This window comes from Bicyclus anynana, chromosome 26 (genome assembly GCF_947172395.1).
Source record: "Bicyclus anynana chromosome 26, ilBicAnyn1.1, whole genome shotgun sequence".
In the NCBI taxonomy this organism is placed as follows: domain Eukaryota; kingdom Metazoa; phylum Arthropoda; class Insecta; order Lepidoptera; family Nymphalidae; genus Bicyclus; species Bicyclus anynana.
This window is the reverse complement of record NC_069108.1, coordinates 4,337,890-4,354,226: the sequence shown is the minus strand read 5'-3', so window position 1 is coordinate 4,354,226 and position 16,337 is coordinate 4,337,890. Positions and strand designations below refer to the sequence as shown.

At 36.4% G+C, this 16,337-nt stretch overlaps 1 protein-coding gene across 1 annotated transcript; it reads right to left on the bottom strand.

Annotated features, from left to right (window-relative positions):
- Positions 1-2,781: 2,781 nt before the first annotated feature.
- On the bottom strand, positions 2,782-15,744 carry LOC112049363 (uncharacterized). The gene is made up of 9 exons (XM_052889452.1): positions 14,117-15,744; positions 13,851-13,910; positions 13,211-13,243; positions 10,740-10,865; positions 10,222-10,432; positions 9,273-9,380; positions 8,535-8,682; positions 5,008-5,197; positions 2,782-3,029 (listed from the first exon to the last, which is right to left on the bottom strand). Exons 1-9 carry the CDS (start codon positions 14,138-14,140, stop codon positions 2,907-2,909), a joined length of 1,023 nt encoding a protein of 340 aa, XP_052745412.1. The 5' UTR covers positions 14,141-15,744; the 3' UTR covers positions 2,782-2,906.
- Positions 15,745-16,337: the final 593 nt, after the last annotated feature.

Genomic DNA, 16,337 nt, shown 5'->3' with positions numbered 1-16,337 from the left:
TTTTAATGTTTGTAATATTTTATTGTTAGATTTTTTTGACCTGTTATTGAGTGTGACTTTTTCAGAGAGAAAGTAGGAAAAAAATTACTTCATCTTAAAAGTTATTTCATTGTTATATAATGATTTATTTATTTTGCTATCATCCGCGAAAATTCGGCGAACCCATGCGACAACGTCACCCAGGTCCGACAAAATACTCTCTACGTACGTTTCACCCCGAAACCGGAGCATCCTCAGGAGATGTTGACTCTACAACGTGCAATTGCACAATAAATAAATCATTATATAATCATGATGAACTTCCGCAAAGTAACGCCTGCTTCTATCCAATATTTAAAAGTTATTTCATTATTTATTTTGAATAGTTATTTGTTCATCAAGAGATGCAAGTTCGTTTTCTCTGCGAATGCCGAGTTTGAATCCCGAGCAAGCGAAGGATTTTTTAATTGTAATAGAAATTAGAATCCCGAGCCTTGTGAGGGATTCAAAGACGCAAGAAGCGAAACGGGCGGGCAGCGGGCGATGGAACGAGCTATGTTAGGAGTATCTCTGCTTGATCGAATCAGAAATGATGAGATCCGGAGAAGAACCAAAGTCACCGACATAGCTCAACGAGTCGCGAAGCTGAAGTGGCAATGGGCGGGGCACATAGTTCGAAGAGCCGATGGACGTTGGGGTCCCAAAGTGCTGGAATAGCCCCGCACTAGTAAGCGCAGTGTTGGTCGACCCCCCACCAGGTGGACTGACGACATCAAGCGAGTCGCAGGGATTCACTGGATGCAGGTGGCTCTGTATCGTGATGTTTGGAAGTCCTTATAAAAGGCTTATGTCCTGCAGTGGACGTTCATCGGCTGATATGATGATGAAGATTATAAAGAAGCGAAATACTTTGCTCTTATGTGACACATACAACTTTTCACTTTACTAGCGAAAACATACAAGATGTTAGAAGTAGTTATTTATGCAACTGTTATGTAATGGGGCCATTTAAGCACGAGTGATTTTTGTGCAATGACAGCACAAGCGTTACAATGGTTAATTACGTGCAGTGGCATTCAATACCTTTTCTATGATGATTATAAAACAAATAAAAGTAAAGTAAAACTTGGTAAATGACATATAATTGGCATCGGGCGTGGCTTCCTATATTTTTTCTATTTTTTAAAAGCCTGTGTTTTTGTAGCCAATGCCGTGGACCTATTAAAAAAAGTAATAAAAAAAAACAATCATTAGTTTACCCATGTTGTAATGAACATTACCAAAGGACCTGAAGAATTTAATAGCTTTGTGATATGGTTTGATGTTTTATATTCAGTAAATAACGAAATGGGAGTAGATATATATTTTTTTTATCAATATTATATGGTGATCACTAGTTGACCCGTGATAGCCCAGTGGATATGACCTCTGCCTCTGCCAGGGTGTGGGTTCGAATCCGGGGCATGCACCTCCAACTTTTCAGTTGTATGCATTTTAAGAAATTAAGTATCACGTGTCTCAAACGGTGAAGGAAAACATCGTGAGGAAACCTGCATACCAGATAATTATCTTAATTCTCTGCGTGTGTGAAGTCTGCCAATCCGCATTGGGCCAGCGTGGTGGACTATTGGCCTTACCCCTCTCATTCTGAGAGGAGACTCGAGCTCAGCAGTGAGCCGAATATGGGTTGATGACGACTAGTTCTGACGACCCACAGCTCGTTCGTGTAGAACACCTACCCGCTCTGGTACATCTGCGGAGCGATCGCATCACATACGACTTAGCTTTACACTATACAGGATGATATTATTTGTAGTGCGCAAATTTCTTTTGGTGGTTGAGTATCGTTGACAGATTATTTTGAGATGTTTTTTTTTATGTATAAAACAATTTTTACAGAAAGGGTAGAAAAGATAACTTTATTTTAAAAGTTTTTTATCTATACTTATAATAAATCTGTAGAGAGGTCAATTCTGTACATGAAATATATTTCCAAAATAACTATCAGGGGGTGTTTAGTGATCGATACTGATGCCAAAAATGCAATTAGTAAAGTTTTTGTCTGTCTGTCTGTCTGTCTGTCTGTCTGTCTGTCTGTCTGTCTGTCTGTCTGTCTGTATGTTCTTTATAGAAACAAAAACTACTTGACGGATTTTAACGAAACTTGGTACAATTATTCTACATAGTCCTAGGCAGGTTATAGTGTACTTTTCATTATGCTACGATTAATAGGAGCAGAGCAGTGAAGAGAAATGTTGAGAAAACGGGAGAAGTTACTCAATTTTTTAAACTTCCATCGCGTGTACAGCCTTAATGGTTAAAGCTACATAGAAATCATGTATGACAGAAATGTTCTCCTTAAAATTATCTATAAAAACACAACAGCATATATATGTCTATCTTTTATGGTTGACTCACAATAACACGTGTAACTCCCGATAGCTTAGCAGTTCGGAGCTTTCTAATTATATTTGTCAACTCTTATGTTTATAACACTCATCACTCATCTCTAACTAAAAAAGTTAACATTATTACCTATTCAATAAAAAAAGAATCATAAAAATCGGTAAAGAAACACCAAAGTTATACAAGAAATACGCTAAGCCATCGCGCGTGAATACTAATTCATGCTCGACGCGACTCGCGGGGGGGAGGGGAATAAATAAAGAAGTAGCCTTAATGAGTAGGGTAGGGGTAGGATAGGGTAGGGGTAGTGTAAGGTAAGGGTAGGGTAGGGGTAGGGCAGGGGTAGGGTAGTGGTAGGGTAGGGGTAGGGTTGGGATAGGGTAGGGTAGGGTAGGATAGAGGTAGTTGAAAGTTTACAACGACTTTCACGCGGACGAAGTCGCGGGCGTCCGCTAGTTAAGAATAAATTAAAAAAAATGCCTTTTTTTTAATTTTTTTTTATTAAATGTTAATAATGGTCACTAGTTGACGAAGAACTCGTTGGAGCGCTGGTTCTGGTTGTGGCGCCACTTGCAGGCCCAGTTCCAGCACGACATGCCGGCCCACGGCTCGTCCGTGTAGAATACCTGCCCGTTCTGGTACATCTGCGGAGCGATCGCATCACATGCGGCTTAGCTTTACACTATACAGGGTGATATTAATTGTAGTGCGCAAATTTCTTTTGGTGGTTCTGTATCGTTAATAGAATATAGTTTTAGTGACCCTAAAAATCGGTTTGCAAAGTAAACATTATCTTCGGTAAACGATAACTTATAAAACGATAAAAAAATACGTATTTATGAAATTTCGTTTAAGTACAAAATATATTTTGAAAATGACGTGGGAGGTGGGAGTGGCTAAAAAGGCTTGTTTCAAATTAAAAAAAAAATACCAAGATTTTCTATGTGCATATTCCGCCATCTTAAATAAGGGTTGTATTCAGTTCTTTTTAACAATAAACTCTGTTGGTTCTGCGTTGCGATACGAAAGTTTTGACTAAATACTTTTTTCTTGTACGCTCTACAATTAAGTTGCTCTACATTTTTATATATCGTCCATCGTTATTGAGTTTATTGATCGAAAAAGTAAAAACTTTAGATGGTGAAATTGTGTTGGTTCTGGCTGGAAGAAGTTCCTTCTCAATATGTTCTTCGAGCCGTGAAATCTTTTTAACCGTAGAAAATGATTTGAGGATGGTCAAAACATCGTCATCATTGTCTTCGTTGTCGTGTGTCGTCGTCGAATTGAATGGAATGTCGTTTCTGGCGACGTTGCATTTTTGCCGACTACAATGCAGGCAATTAGCAGATCAACTAATATCTGAATTTCTGCATTCACAAGCAGCCTTGCACTTTCCAAGAAATTTGAATTGTATGATTTCTTTTTCAAAAGAGCAACTGTTGAGTTTTTTGAAACTGTCGAATCGGTGGTTGAATATTTACAAAAAGTCGAAGTTGACGTTTCAAAAATGCTTGATGTTGCTTGCAAAACTTAGCCTACTCGAAATTAAAAAAGAAAGAAAGAAGAATTAAGATTTATAAGTCCAAGTGGAGCCCGTAGTTTTATGGTATTAGTAAGGTTTTTATGTTGGGTAAGCACTTCACTATTGTGCAAAATTGGAAATTTCTTCTGCAATACAAGTTCGTAATGAGTCCTAAGGACAGGTAGTGCGTTTTTCATCTATGACGACCACTGCCATTCCCTTGGGATTTTTGAAAAATCCGACTAACGTTTATACTGGAAAATATGTCCGAAAAACGTTTTGAGGGACTAAGCTATTTGTTGAGGCGAGAGTTCGACCTATTTGGCGTCATTGACTTTGTGGTGCGATGGTATCGCAAAATACTAATTGCTTTGTCCTGTTTATTACCGCCGTGTAAAGCGAAAAGGATTCGCTCTCCCGCGCTAGTTAAAATTACATTTCATTGATTTATTTACCAAAACTAAAATAATAGAAATTTAAAGTAAATTATTAATCTGAGTAATAAAATGAAATGAGTGCAAAAATGAAGAAAAACAGCTATTAGTTTTGCTCCAAATTGTTGTTTCACATATGAGACATATTTCTTGCATTTGATATCTAAGGATCGATTTTTCCGGCATGAATACGATAAAAAGGGTTTTTTTAAAACCTAACCCTAGATCTCCCACGGTCGTTCTATAGGGGTACGCACATAGTGGCGTCAGGCGACGCTGCGGTCATCTTTGGCGGCGAGCCCAAGGTCGCAAATTTTATCGAAAATTAAGAATAAGAAAAACGAAATTGTAGGTCTGAAGGTGGTCTTTTTTGGACATATAAGATAAATAAACAACACGAGAATACGAGAAAGGAGAAAAACAGCAAAAAAACGAATTTCATTACACATTTTTTTTACTTTTCCGTTCGATATCTTAATAACGATAAACGCTAGGTATTGTAAAAAAAAACAATAAACCACTTTTTTTAAAAAAGACGGAATATGTACATGAAAAATCTTGGTCGACATTGTAAACATTTTTTTTAAGAGTTAAAAAATGTACATGAAAAATCTTGGTCGTCATTGCAAACAATTTTTTTTTAAACTTAAAAATTATGACACTCACAAATGACAAGTCTGAGCTCTTGTAAGTAACGCCGTCGTATCCAAACCGTAGTATGAAGTTCATGGAGAATATGGAGAAGATACATCTCACGTCTGTGGTAGCTGGGATGAAGTACCGGTACGGACCGCACCAGTACGACACTTTGGGTTCGTACTCCACCGACTCCGGGAACTCTTCTCTCGGGTTTATTCTGTCAAGGAAAAGTTATACGACATCATACGAAACTTCGTCGGTCAAACATATTCGTTTTTTTTCTTTTATGTTTATTTTGTCTGTAGGAAAAAAAAAATAGAAAAATAAAAGAAGTCGTCACAAATAACTTCAACCAAAAGTGTCATATGGAATATGACACTTTTTGGTACACGTATTCGGTTTTCTAATTACATTTTTTTTTTGGACGACACCGATTTAGAGAACTCTTCGCTTGGGTTTATTTTGCCAAGGATAAGTTATACGACATCATACGAAACTCCGTCGGTCAAACATATTCGTTTTACTTCTTATGTGTTTATTTTGTCTGTAGAAAAATAAAAAAAAAATGGAAAAATAAGGTCAGTCATCACACACATCTTCAACCGAAAGTCTCATATGGATGTTTATCACCAGAAAGAAGAGAATGTAGAGAATTTATTCAAGTTTTTAAAACCAACCTCAAAATTTCTATGCGATCATTGGTTGCTGAGATATTGGTAATCAAAGACAAAATGATCTTTTTCCATTCAAACATCGATATCTCAGCGAGAAATGCTCGTATCGAGATTTAAAAAAAACGAAATTAAATCTGAATAAACAAGCTATCCGGTCCATATGGAGGTTGAGTCGAAAAAATTTTTTCCACGTCCGTAGATTAAAAAAAAAACCCAAAAAAATTTCGAAAATTTTTTTTTCGGTGGTTTTCTTATTACTCGAAAAATATTTTCAAAAAAAAATTTTCAAACTCAGATCCAAAAACTAAACACTTAGAGCTACAATTTGCTTTTTATTTTTTTGCTGTACGACCATTTTTGTATAAGTTACAGCCTGTTGAAAATCCCCCAAAAATTTGGATTTTTTTTCTGCTCCCTTAATTTTTGTGCATAGTATAGTATAGTGTAATTCAATACCTAGCAAAAAACCAATATTACGAAATTTAGCCTATTACGATATTTTGTGAAGACTAATAATTGGTTTGTTTTTCTTCGTTTTCTTGTTTGTTTAGCTTGTTGGTAACAGAAAAAAATAATATAGCTTCAAATGTTACTTCGCCGCGTTGGTACACCGGCTAACATTTAGCCCTAGAAGAGTGATAAAAAATGTATTTTCACTACTCTTGCTCAAAAACACTGTCAAATTACCACTCCACAGCGGGGCTAAACAAGTATATTAGCCTCTAGGGGCTAAAGTAATTTTGTTTTTTTAATTCTTGTCTGTTACGAGTACTAGCCAAGTACTAGCCTACTATAAAAGGAGGAGGTTTTATTCGAAAATAGAATCATTATAGATAAGGCCCCGATTGTTTTGAAAACTAAATAAAAAACTTTAAATTGGAATGAAATGCAGTGTTCTTGTCTGCGGAATGCGTTTATTTTTTTATTTAATTTTTATTGAGTTGCGAATAGAGCGACATTTGAATACATGGGACATCTTTTACGGTGTAATACCTTTGCCTTTTTCTCATGTGAAAAAAATAAAATTAAAAAGCGAGAATTTAAAAACAATTGGCGTGAATAATACACACTTGATTTTTTTCAGAAATTCATTGTAAATTTGTGACCGTAACTTACATATTTTTCAACAATAATTGTTATTGTTGTCTAGTGAGAATAGTGATCTTAATTTGGAGATGGATGAAATTTTCTATCTGTTGCCATCAAAGTCGTGACGAATTTACTTAAATACTTACCTACGAATACCTACGAAAAATTTAATAAGTGGAGAAAACAACAACGAATAGATTCACTTACGAAAGGAGTTTTGTAAACTATTATCTCCCACGTTTATCTCACATTCCCATTATTCATCTTCACAGTAGTCGGAAATTATGTTATCTTTTTAGCCCCTTGTATAACAATCTACTATTTTCTTCAAGAAACATACTTTGACTAAGTTATTTATGCATCATATTGTTTTATTTATTTATTTATTTAGGAAACAAACAGCATTAACATAAAAACAATAATTTACACATTTAAGAAACACTTAATCCAATTAAGTTTCCATAGAAAGATCGTACATACACAATTAGGGAGTTGGCAACAAGACTTATTAATAGTAAACAAGAGTACAAAACAAATACAATAATAGAACAAAAAAAATAAAATAAAACGGTGGCAATCTATAGACAGAAGCCAAAATAGTAGTTCTATACCGGCTGTAAGGTCCCTTGTCCTTACCGTAATAGCAGTAAGTCACCGTCTCACCACTACACTATAATGGCCAGCTGCACACGTCCGCCTCCTCTCGATGCCAGCCATAGACTAGCCGCTCTCGCCCACTACCGGTGTATATATACACGAACACTACCCCACTACCGGTGTAATATATACACGGACACTACACCGGCCACTATCCACAAAGTACCGATATACAAAAATTTAAATCATACCTACGTACATTTTCTCATTTTCTTAGTGCAGACGCAAAATTATCACACTTGAGAAATAAATGGTCAATTGAATCGTATTTTAAATTATAATTTTCACAAGCCCTATATAAAAATCGGTTTTGTACCGTAATTGGTTCTAGAGGAAGGCAGACGGCATACTAAAAATTTACGGCTTTTCCGCTTGTCAAGTTTAGGAACACACCATTGAATGTTACTAGTAAGGTATGGAGAATCAGTTATGCCATTTATTGATTTGTATAAGAAGATTTGATCTTTGTGTTCTCTCCTGTCTTTTAAAGAACTCACTTTATGTATATTTATGTTAGGTTGAAAACTTCTGTTTAAACATGTCATTTCCTAGGTTCCCTGGGCCGACGTTGTTGTCAGACATAGTGTACGTTATTAAAGCGTTTAAAACTACATCTCATAACAATGGTATGCTTAAATTTTGGCGTGCGTATATTATACAAGTAAATTAGGTCGTGATACCAGAAAGCCTCCGCAGACAACTGGCCGTATGATGCTACACTATCTAAAGATGAAGTTAACATTACATCTAATTTGGAAGGAATACAATTTGGAAAAAAGTGAGTGGCCTGAGCTGAGAAATCCATATATCAACCCATTTACGGCTCACTGCTGAGCTCGAGTCTCCTCTCAGAATGAGAGGGGTTAGGCCAATAGTCCACCACGCTTGCCCAATGCGGATTGGCAGACTTCACACACGTAGAGAATTAAGAAATTCTCTGGTATGCAGGTTTCTTCACGATGTTTTCCTGCACCGTTTGAGACACGTGATATTTAATTTCTTAAAATGCACACAACTGAAAAGTTGGAGGTGCATGCCCCGACCGAATTCGAACCCACACCCTCCGGAATCGGAGGCAGAGGTCATATCCTATAGGCTATCACGGCTAAGCTTAGAAATAGCTTGTTGAATTACTTGTAAATGCACTGTGCGTCGCTCCAGCTATCGTCTGAGTGGCAATACAGGCCTTGGCTAGGGTCCTTGGCCTGGAACTGCTCGGCGTGGGGTCCCACGTAAGTGGTCTCAGAGTGTCGGTGGTAAAATCCACTAAACGCGAAAGCCCCTGGAAACAACCACGCCTCGATTAAAGTAAGGTCTTACGTATACTCAGACGCGTAAAAAATGTTTTGCGGGGAATCAAGAAAGGGTTGCAAAGGGTACTTGACTCGCTTCCACCGTGCAGTGTTTTCCTCTCTTCCTCGGCGCGTCCTATGCGATCTTTAGATGCGCTGGATGTTGAACGGTGTCTCGTTTTCTGCTTCACGAAGATCGAAGGCTCGGCGTTGTTTTTTGGTGGGGTGGATCCATTTGTTAGGCGGGTCACAAGGACACCGGCACCGTGGATGTTGCACTTGCGAACTGCAGCCAGGATCGTGCGCTTCTGGCTGCGGTATTACGAGACGTTGACGTCGCCGCCGCAGGCTCAATCAAGGTAGACTTCGTTTGCGGTTGATGTCAGGTCGAGTTTGTTGAATTAACTCGCGTGACAGTCTTATCGGAAATGATCAGTACGTGCGTATTAGAATGTTCTTTACTATGATTAATTTGTCGCATTCGCGGGAGTGCGAGTAACTTTCCTCGAGACACATGAAGCTCAACGTCTCAGGTTTACATTACAACACTTGTGTTTTTTTGAAATAGATATTTTTTTACCTCTAAACGTGTAGCAATGTGGCTTCCTCTCGCTGGACAGGATCATTTGTACGTCTTCTTGGTTATGTGGTGATGCGATGTAGTACGATGTGCCAAGGCATTTGAACTCTGCCGAAATTATAGATAGATGTTGATTTCATTTGATGTAATCAAATGACATTTGATTGCCTATTACTACATTAAAAAAAAATCAAACTGCGCTTGGATTGTTTGACGATTACAATGTTTTTGGTATAGGTTAATTGTAAATTATAATACTGTATGACTTTTTCAAAAGAGCAACTGTTGAGTTTCTTGCCGGTATCTTCTCAGCAGAACCTGCCTTCCGAACCGGTGGTAGAATCTTTACAAATAGTCAACTGACGTGTCAAAAGTGCTTGTAAACTGAGCCTACTTGAAATAAATGATTTTTGATTTGATTTTGATTTGATTAGGTATAGGTAAATTCAGCAGGCTAATTCATTATCGACGTATGTTTTAGTTTGGCAACTTAGTTAATGACACTTCCATGATATGCGGGCGCCAGGGGGGGCATCGCTAAACCACTCCCGGCCCGCCTGGAATCGAGAGAAGTTTGAGCAAATTGAGCGATCACGCTTGTCTTGAGTTTGCGAATTGTTTGTGAACACATTCGCAAGTTCAGAACATGGATATTTTCAAATCTACATCACATCTGCAAGTTCAAGTTAAGAGGCACCTTCCAGGCAATTCCTCCATAGGTTGCATCATCGCTTACCAACAGGCATTGCATCCTTGCGCTGGCAGCCGTAACAATAAAACACATATAGAAAAACTTAAGCTTCTCAGGATGCTGTACAGAAGTGATAACTTAAACCTGCCGTATGCGTGAGGGAAAAGGAAGCCAGAGTGGCGTTACGTTACGTTACGAAACAGTTTACCCTCCCATAAGAAGTTATCACTTCTAAAATACAATGAAATGAAAGCTGACCAGGGCTTGTGTACAGTCCGAATGGTATTTTCGCCTGCGTCGATTTTATCTTCGCCTCCGAAGTATCCATTTTCTTGTTCAGTTTTAGCAGTACCATCGACATTAGTGCCATGTCTGTTTCGAAGAGCAGCCGCTTCAAGTCCTTTATGTGGGTGTCTATGAATGCGAACAGCTTCTTTTGAGACGACTCCAAGATCTGGTTACGCTCAGTCTGTATGCAAAAACACAAAAAAAAATGTTTAAGTCAGAAGTCAAATTATATTTCAATTTCTGAATGAAACAAATTGATAGATTGAAACAAAGGCAATTAAATGAATTATGATTCGTCGGTCGGTCGCTGTGTTAAGGTCCACTTTTAGATCTTATTTTTACTTTTCATATTGAATAATTTAGAGGCACAGGCGGAAAGACTGCGCGGGTGTGAAATCGTGTGTGCGGGGAAGTGACGTGCATCAGTCGTGGGTTTGTAGAACATAGAACTTACTACTGAATATCGGAAATTATAAGTGTAAACTTGCCGGATTGTGTGGCTCCTTTATTCGCGCGCTCATATAATTCGTGTACTCCATCAATTTCTCGAATTTCTCGTCGGCATAGCTACGTTTGGGATCTATCTCCTTCGTGCTCGGCATGTTGTATGGTTTCTATAAAAATATCGTCATTAGAAAGAAAGAAAAATGCTTTTTCAGTACTCTCGCTCAAAAACACTGTCATATTACCACTCCACAGCGGGGCTAAACAAGCATATTAGCCTCTATTGGCTAAAGTAATTTTGTTTTTTTTATTCTTGTCTGTTACGAGTACTAGCCTACTATAAAACGGAGGAGGTTTTATTCGAAAATTGAATCATTATAGGTAAGGCTCTGATTGTTTTGAAAAAAAAATAAAAAACTTCAAATTGGAAATAAATGCAGCGTTCTTGTAATACCTTTGCCTTTTTCTCACGTGAAAAAAATAAAATTAAAAAGCGAGAATTTAAAAAACAAATAATACATACTTGATTTATTTCAGAAAATAATTGTAAAGGACAATGGTCTGGTGTTTGTTGATAGAATTCATAAGCGTCTACTAATGTAAACTATTACAGTTTGTAGAAAATAATTTATTTAATTTTTTGAAACAGAGCAAAAGTTCTAATCAAGTCCAAAAACTAAAATATATTCACATCAATTACATTTAAATAATTGAGTATGGCAACCATACTATTTATACGAATATTGCATATATCGGACAACTAGGGACGCGCACGATACCGAAAAGCCAGTATCGAATCGAATAAAATATCGTCATTGAACTACACGTATTCAATGACATCAGTTTAATTTCAGTAGAACAAACATATAAACTAATATTCATGACGAATTAATATAATTATTTTGAAATATATATAAAATATTTTGATTTTCAAACAAGTAATAGTAATTAATTTAAATGCAATAGGTACACCTATTTAATTTAAATTACTTATTTCTAATCATGACAAAATATTGCTAAAGTTCACTCTTAATTGGCGGCAATTTACATTAAAGTAATAAAATAAACAAAATATAATAGTCAAACATGTTAATAACAATTATTACCAACAGTAAGCCATATGATATATTTTAATAATCAAAGGAAAGGAACAAGTGTTTACAAACGTATTTATCGTTTAAGTATGTTCGTCATGATTTTAAATAAAGGTAAAACGTAAGTAAAAATAGAAAGTAATTTCCTGAAGATTACTTATTGATTACAAAAATAACAGTATCGGAATGAGATCGATAATCATTAATCGATACTATAAAGTATCGATACTTTTACGTGTTCCTATGACAACTCATGTACTAACTATTCAACTGTGAACTGTCAGTCAGTTGTCACATCGCGTCGTAATTTCGTTGTTTTGCGTACTTCAGCGTCTTGTAAATCTTGTTGCATTTTTCCGATACTTATCAACTGATTTTCTGTACCTACATTATTTTTTAACGACCGCTTATGTTTATGGACACCGATTCTCCCGCTAAACTACTGACTTAAAACACTATTGTATTAAATTCCACGTTGGTTTTTAGATTTAATTAGGAAGGTTCATTTTTATAAAGTACGTATATTATCCATGTCTAAGAGAAAAATGGGGATTAAACCTACTTTTAATGTTATTCGATCGAACCCATATACCCGGCTTCATAATCATGGAATAATTAAGACTTCAATTTAAAAAGTAGGTCTCTATTCGTTGTTGACAAAACATAACCTCTAAAACTTCAAACATAAATATCTCGAATTCCAGACTTCACATAATATTAAACCATAAGAATAAATTGTTAAAAAAATAATTATCTATCATTTTATATTTTTTTCATTTATAGACGCTTAAAAAAAATGTCAGCAAAAATTTGTTTGGAAATAGACCATTGTCCTTTGTGACTGTAACTTTCATATATTTCAACATTAATTGTTATTAGTGTCTTCATCTACTGAGAATGATGATCCTAATTTGATATGGATGAAATTTTCAATCTGTTACCATCAAAGTCCAGACGCATTTACTTAAATATTTACCTACGAAAAATTTAATAAGTGAAGAAAACAACAACAAATGGATTCACTTACGAAAGGAGTTTTTAAAAACTATTATCTCCCACGTTTACCTCATATACTCGTTATTCAGTAGTCGGAAATTATGTTACCGAGTAAAAGCATCTCCCATACTTAATATCCAAAATTGTAGACTTTGTACATTTAATTTTCAATTAAATAAATCATTGAATATTGAACTAAACTATTTTATTTTCTCGCAATCGTAGTGAAAAGCAGAGTGTAACACGTGGGGCTAAACCCATTATATACTCGGTTTCTATTTAGGCGTCTCAGGCCCTAAAAATACCTCGTATATAATGGGTCTTTTTAGCCCCTTGTATAACAATCTACTATTATTTTAAATCTTGTTATTATGGATATAAAATAGCGAATAATACGTTATAATTATGTTGAAGTTGTTACTCACAGTTTCCACAGTAGGGAATGAAAGCCGCGCAAGCTGCAAAGGAAAAAATAGTAATTTACTTTCATGTAATGAAGGCTATTGTAGCACGAGTGATTTTTGCGAAGCCGAATTGTACAATAGACAGCACGAGTGCTACAATCGCTAAATACGTGCAGTGGCATACAATACTTTTTCTACGGCCATGATAAAAGAAATAAAAGAATTAACGTAACATGGTATTTGTGTCACTCAAAATTCTAACTGCCATTACATGTATTATTGGTCTGTGAAATTGTGAACTATTAATCTGTGCCGTTGTGGTTTCCGTCCTGTCACGGTCGCCAACTTTTTTTAAGGATCTTGTGGCAGCGTTGAATTATAAGTTTTAATACTTTCTTTTTACATTTTGCAATAGGTATTTTTCTTTTAAATTTTTTGACAATGAACGACGCATAGAGTACATTGAATTACAAGACGGCTAAATGACGAATGAAGCTTCTCCTATCACCGCTTTCGCTTTGCGACTCGTTAAATTAAATCTTATAAGAAGGCTCAGTCCCTTCAGCGGGCGATGGGTTTTCTATAATCATTATTTATTATGTTGAAAGAACACATGATTTGTTGATTAGCAAGGGACATAATTATACAGTTGAGTACTTACTAGTTGAAACGACGATAAGCCATCGTTGCTGCCTGAGGCCAAGTGTAGCGTTGTTAACAACTGAAAATGGTATATCTTTAAAATGTTGTGTGATTTCAAATGTTATACGGCTTTGAATCTCTTGATTAATATTAGGGTTTAATTATTTTATCGTAGTATAGACGAATACGACTATTCAGTGCTATCAGCCGGAAAATCGGCCTCATGAGTTCGCCTTAATTTATGGCTAAAACTCATAGACAATTTAAACGTCCTTAAAAACTTACAAAACAACATATTTTAATCGCCATTGCAGTTGATGGTCACTAAACTACTGCGCTTTGTAATAAATTATAATTGGTTAAAAATATCGTTAAACTCAACCAATTTGTACAACAATTAAATCGATAACATCGGTGACTAAGCGATTTGTACCTTACCTTATCAGCCGATAGACGTCCACTGCTGGACATGCTACAATTTCCTGATTGAGCCATTCGGGTTTAATTGTCCAATCCTGAGCTTAGCCTTAGTTGCTACGGCCCTTTCCTCGGCGAATCCGCGCGCTGGGCAGGACCTCGACGCCGTTTTGTGGGTGGCGGCGTCTGTACGGCCAAACTTGAGGCGTCTGTTGAGGGGCGTGGATTTTGGTCGTATATGGCCGCCAGGACGTCCTTTTCAGGAAGGTCTCCGTCCTGGTCTCGCAGGTAGACACTTAGTGACTTCTTGGGCTCCATACAGGACAGGGCTGCGATCCGCAGCCTCTGCCGCCAGAAGTGAAGTGGTCTGACCATCCCTGCGTGGGTTCTTCTCTCAGCTTCGTCTGGAGCAGCTGGGCTTCCATTTCGCTCAATGAAATAATTTCTTGCATTGCTTTTTGGTAGTACTGGGTCGTTTCACGAATTTGGTAAAACGAAACGTAATGTATTCTTTAACAAGAAAAAACGGTTTTTCAAAACCGTTTTGTAGCGACTCGTCAAGATAAATCACCTCACTAGCAGCAACGTATCTTTCGCCACTCATACAGGCCGCAATTTCTTCGAATGGTTTTAAAATTTTGCACAGTTTATAAAACAGTGTCCACTCTTTCTCACTTATGATTGGAAAATTAGAATTATGCAAAAGAACCATCGTGATTTTAATTTCGTCTTTTAATTCGGTAACTCTTTCTAACATAAAAAATATGGAATTCCACCTGGTTTCTATAGTATGTATTAGACGTTTTGGCGTTTTACCTTTTGAAATTTTTTGTTCGTTCAATTTTTCTGTAGCTGGCGTACTTTCATGAAAAAAATGCAACGCATCAATTTTTTGAGCGAGCGTTCCTCAACTATCCTAAGGGGTGAAAAGAGTCTATACATAACTCCAAAACATCGCGGTCAGTCAATTGCTTTTGTTCTTTTGAAATTTTTTTAGGCACGTAACTGTCCATGGTGTGTCGTTTTTTCGTTTCAAATTTAATGATGTAACAACTGACGGCAACGGCACCTCAATTGGTTTTACGATACCACTGTGACTCGCTTGAGGTTCAGGCATTCGTTGCAAAGTCGATTCTGCCTTAGATTTACGCACTTGAGAGGGTAGGGAAAGGTATAAACTCACATGCTTACGTTTTAGGTTGTTTATCAGATTAGCTATGGTATATTTATAGCTATAGGTTCCTTTGCATATTTTACACACAGCCTTGCCGATATTTCCATTTTTATCAAAATATTACTTTTCACTAAGCATATAAAAACTTTTCAGTGTTTAAAACTTGAAATGTCCAAAAATATTATTATTTACACTTGGTATATTATTACCTATTATAACCTATATTTAAGACGAAAATGTTCAAAATGTGTTTCATTTGCACTAGGTATAACGTATATTTACAACGAAAATGTCCAAAATGTTTTTATTTACACTAAGTTTATCACCTATATACAGGAAGAAAATTTTTTTAGTGCGGATATTTTTATATTTTGTACATAAACAAAATTTAATGATCACGTATTTTTTCTTTTTTTTTTTAACTCAAAAATAACAAAATTATCGTTAGCTAAAGTTATTTACTTTTGAACAGAATTTTAGGGTCACCCTATTGTGCGTTTATTTTATTTTCGTTTGATACCTAAAGAACGTCACCAGATCACTTTTAAGCTGAATATATCTTGTTTAGTAATAATATGTACATTATTTTGTTATTTTAGAGACATAAATTAAAAAAAAAATACATAAAATGTATCGAACTGTTTGTAGATTTATATTCTATTAATGATACAGAACCACGAAAAAAAATATCCGCACTAAAGACCGAATCACCCTGTATAATACAAAAACGAAAATGTCCAAGAACATGTCTATACATATTTACACCAGCCAGCAGTATATGTGCTGCCAGCACATCATTCTCGGAGATACCGTTCAGGTCGCGAAGGCATATTCGTGGGGACTTCCTGATGGGCTCCGAGACACGAAGCGTGAGCGGGACTGCGTTCCGGAGACTCCGCCGCCAGAGGGGAGGTG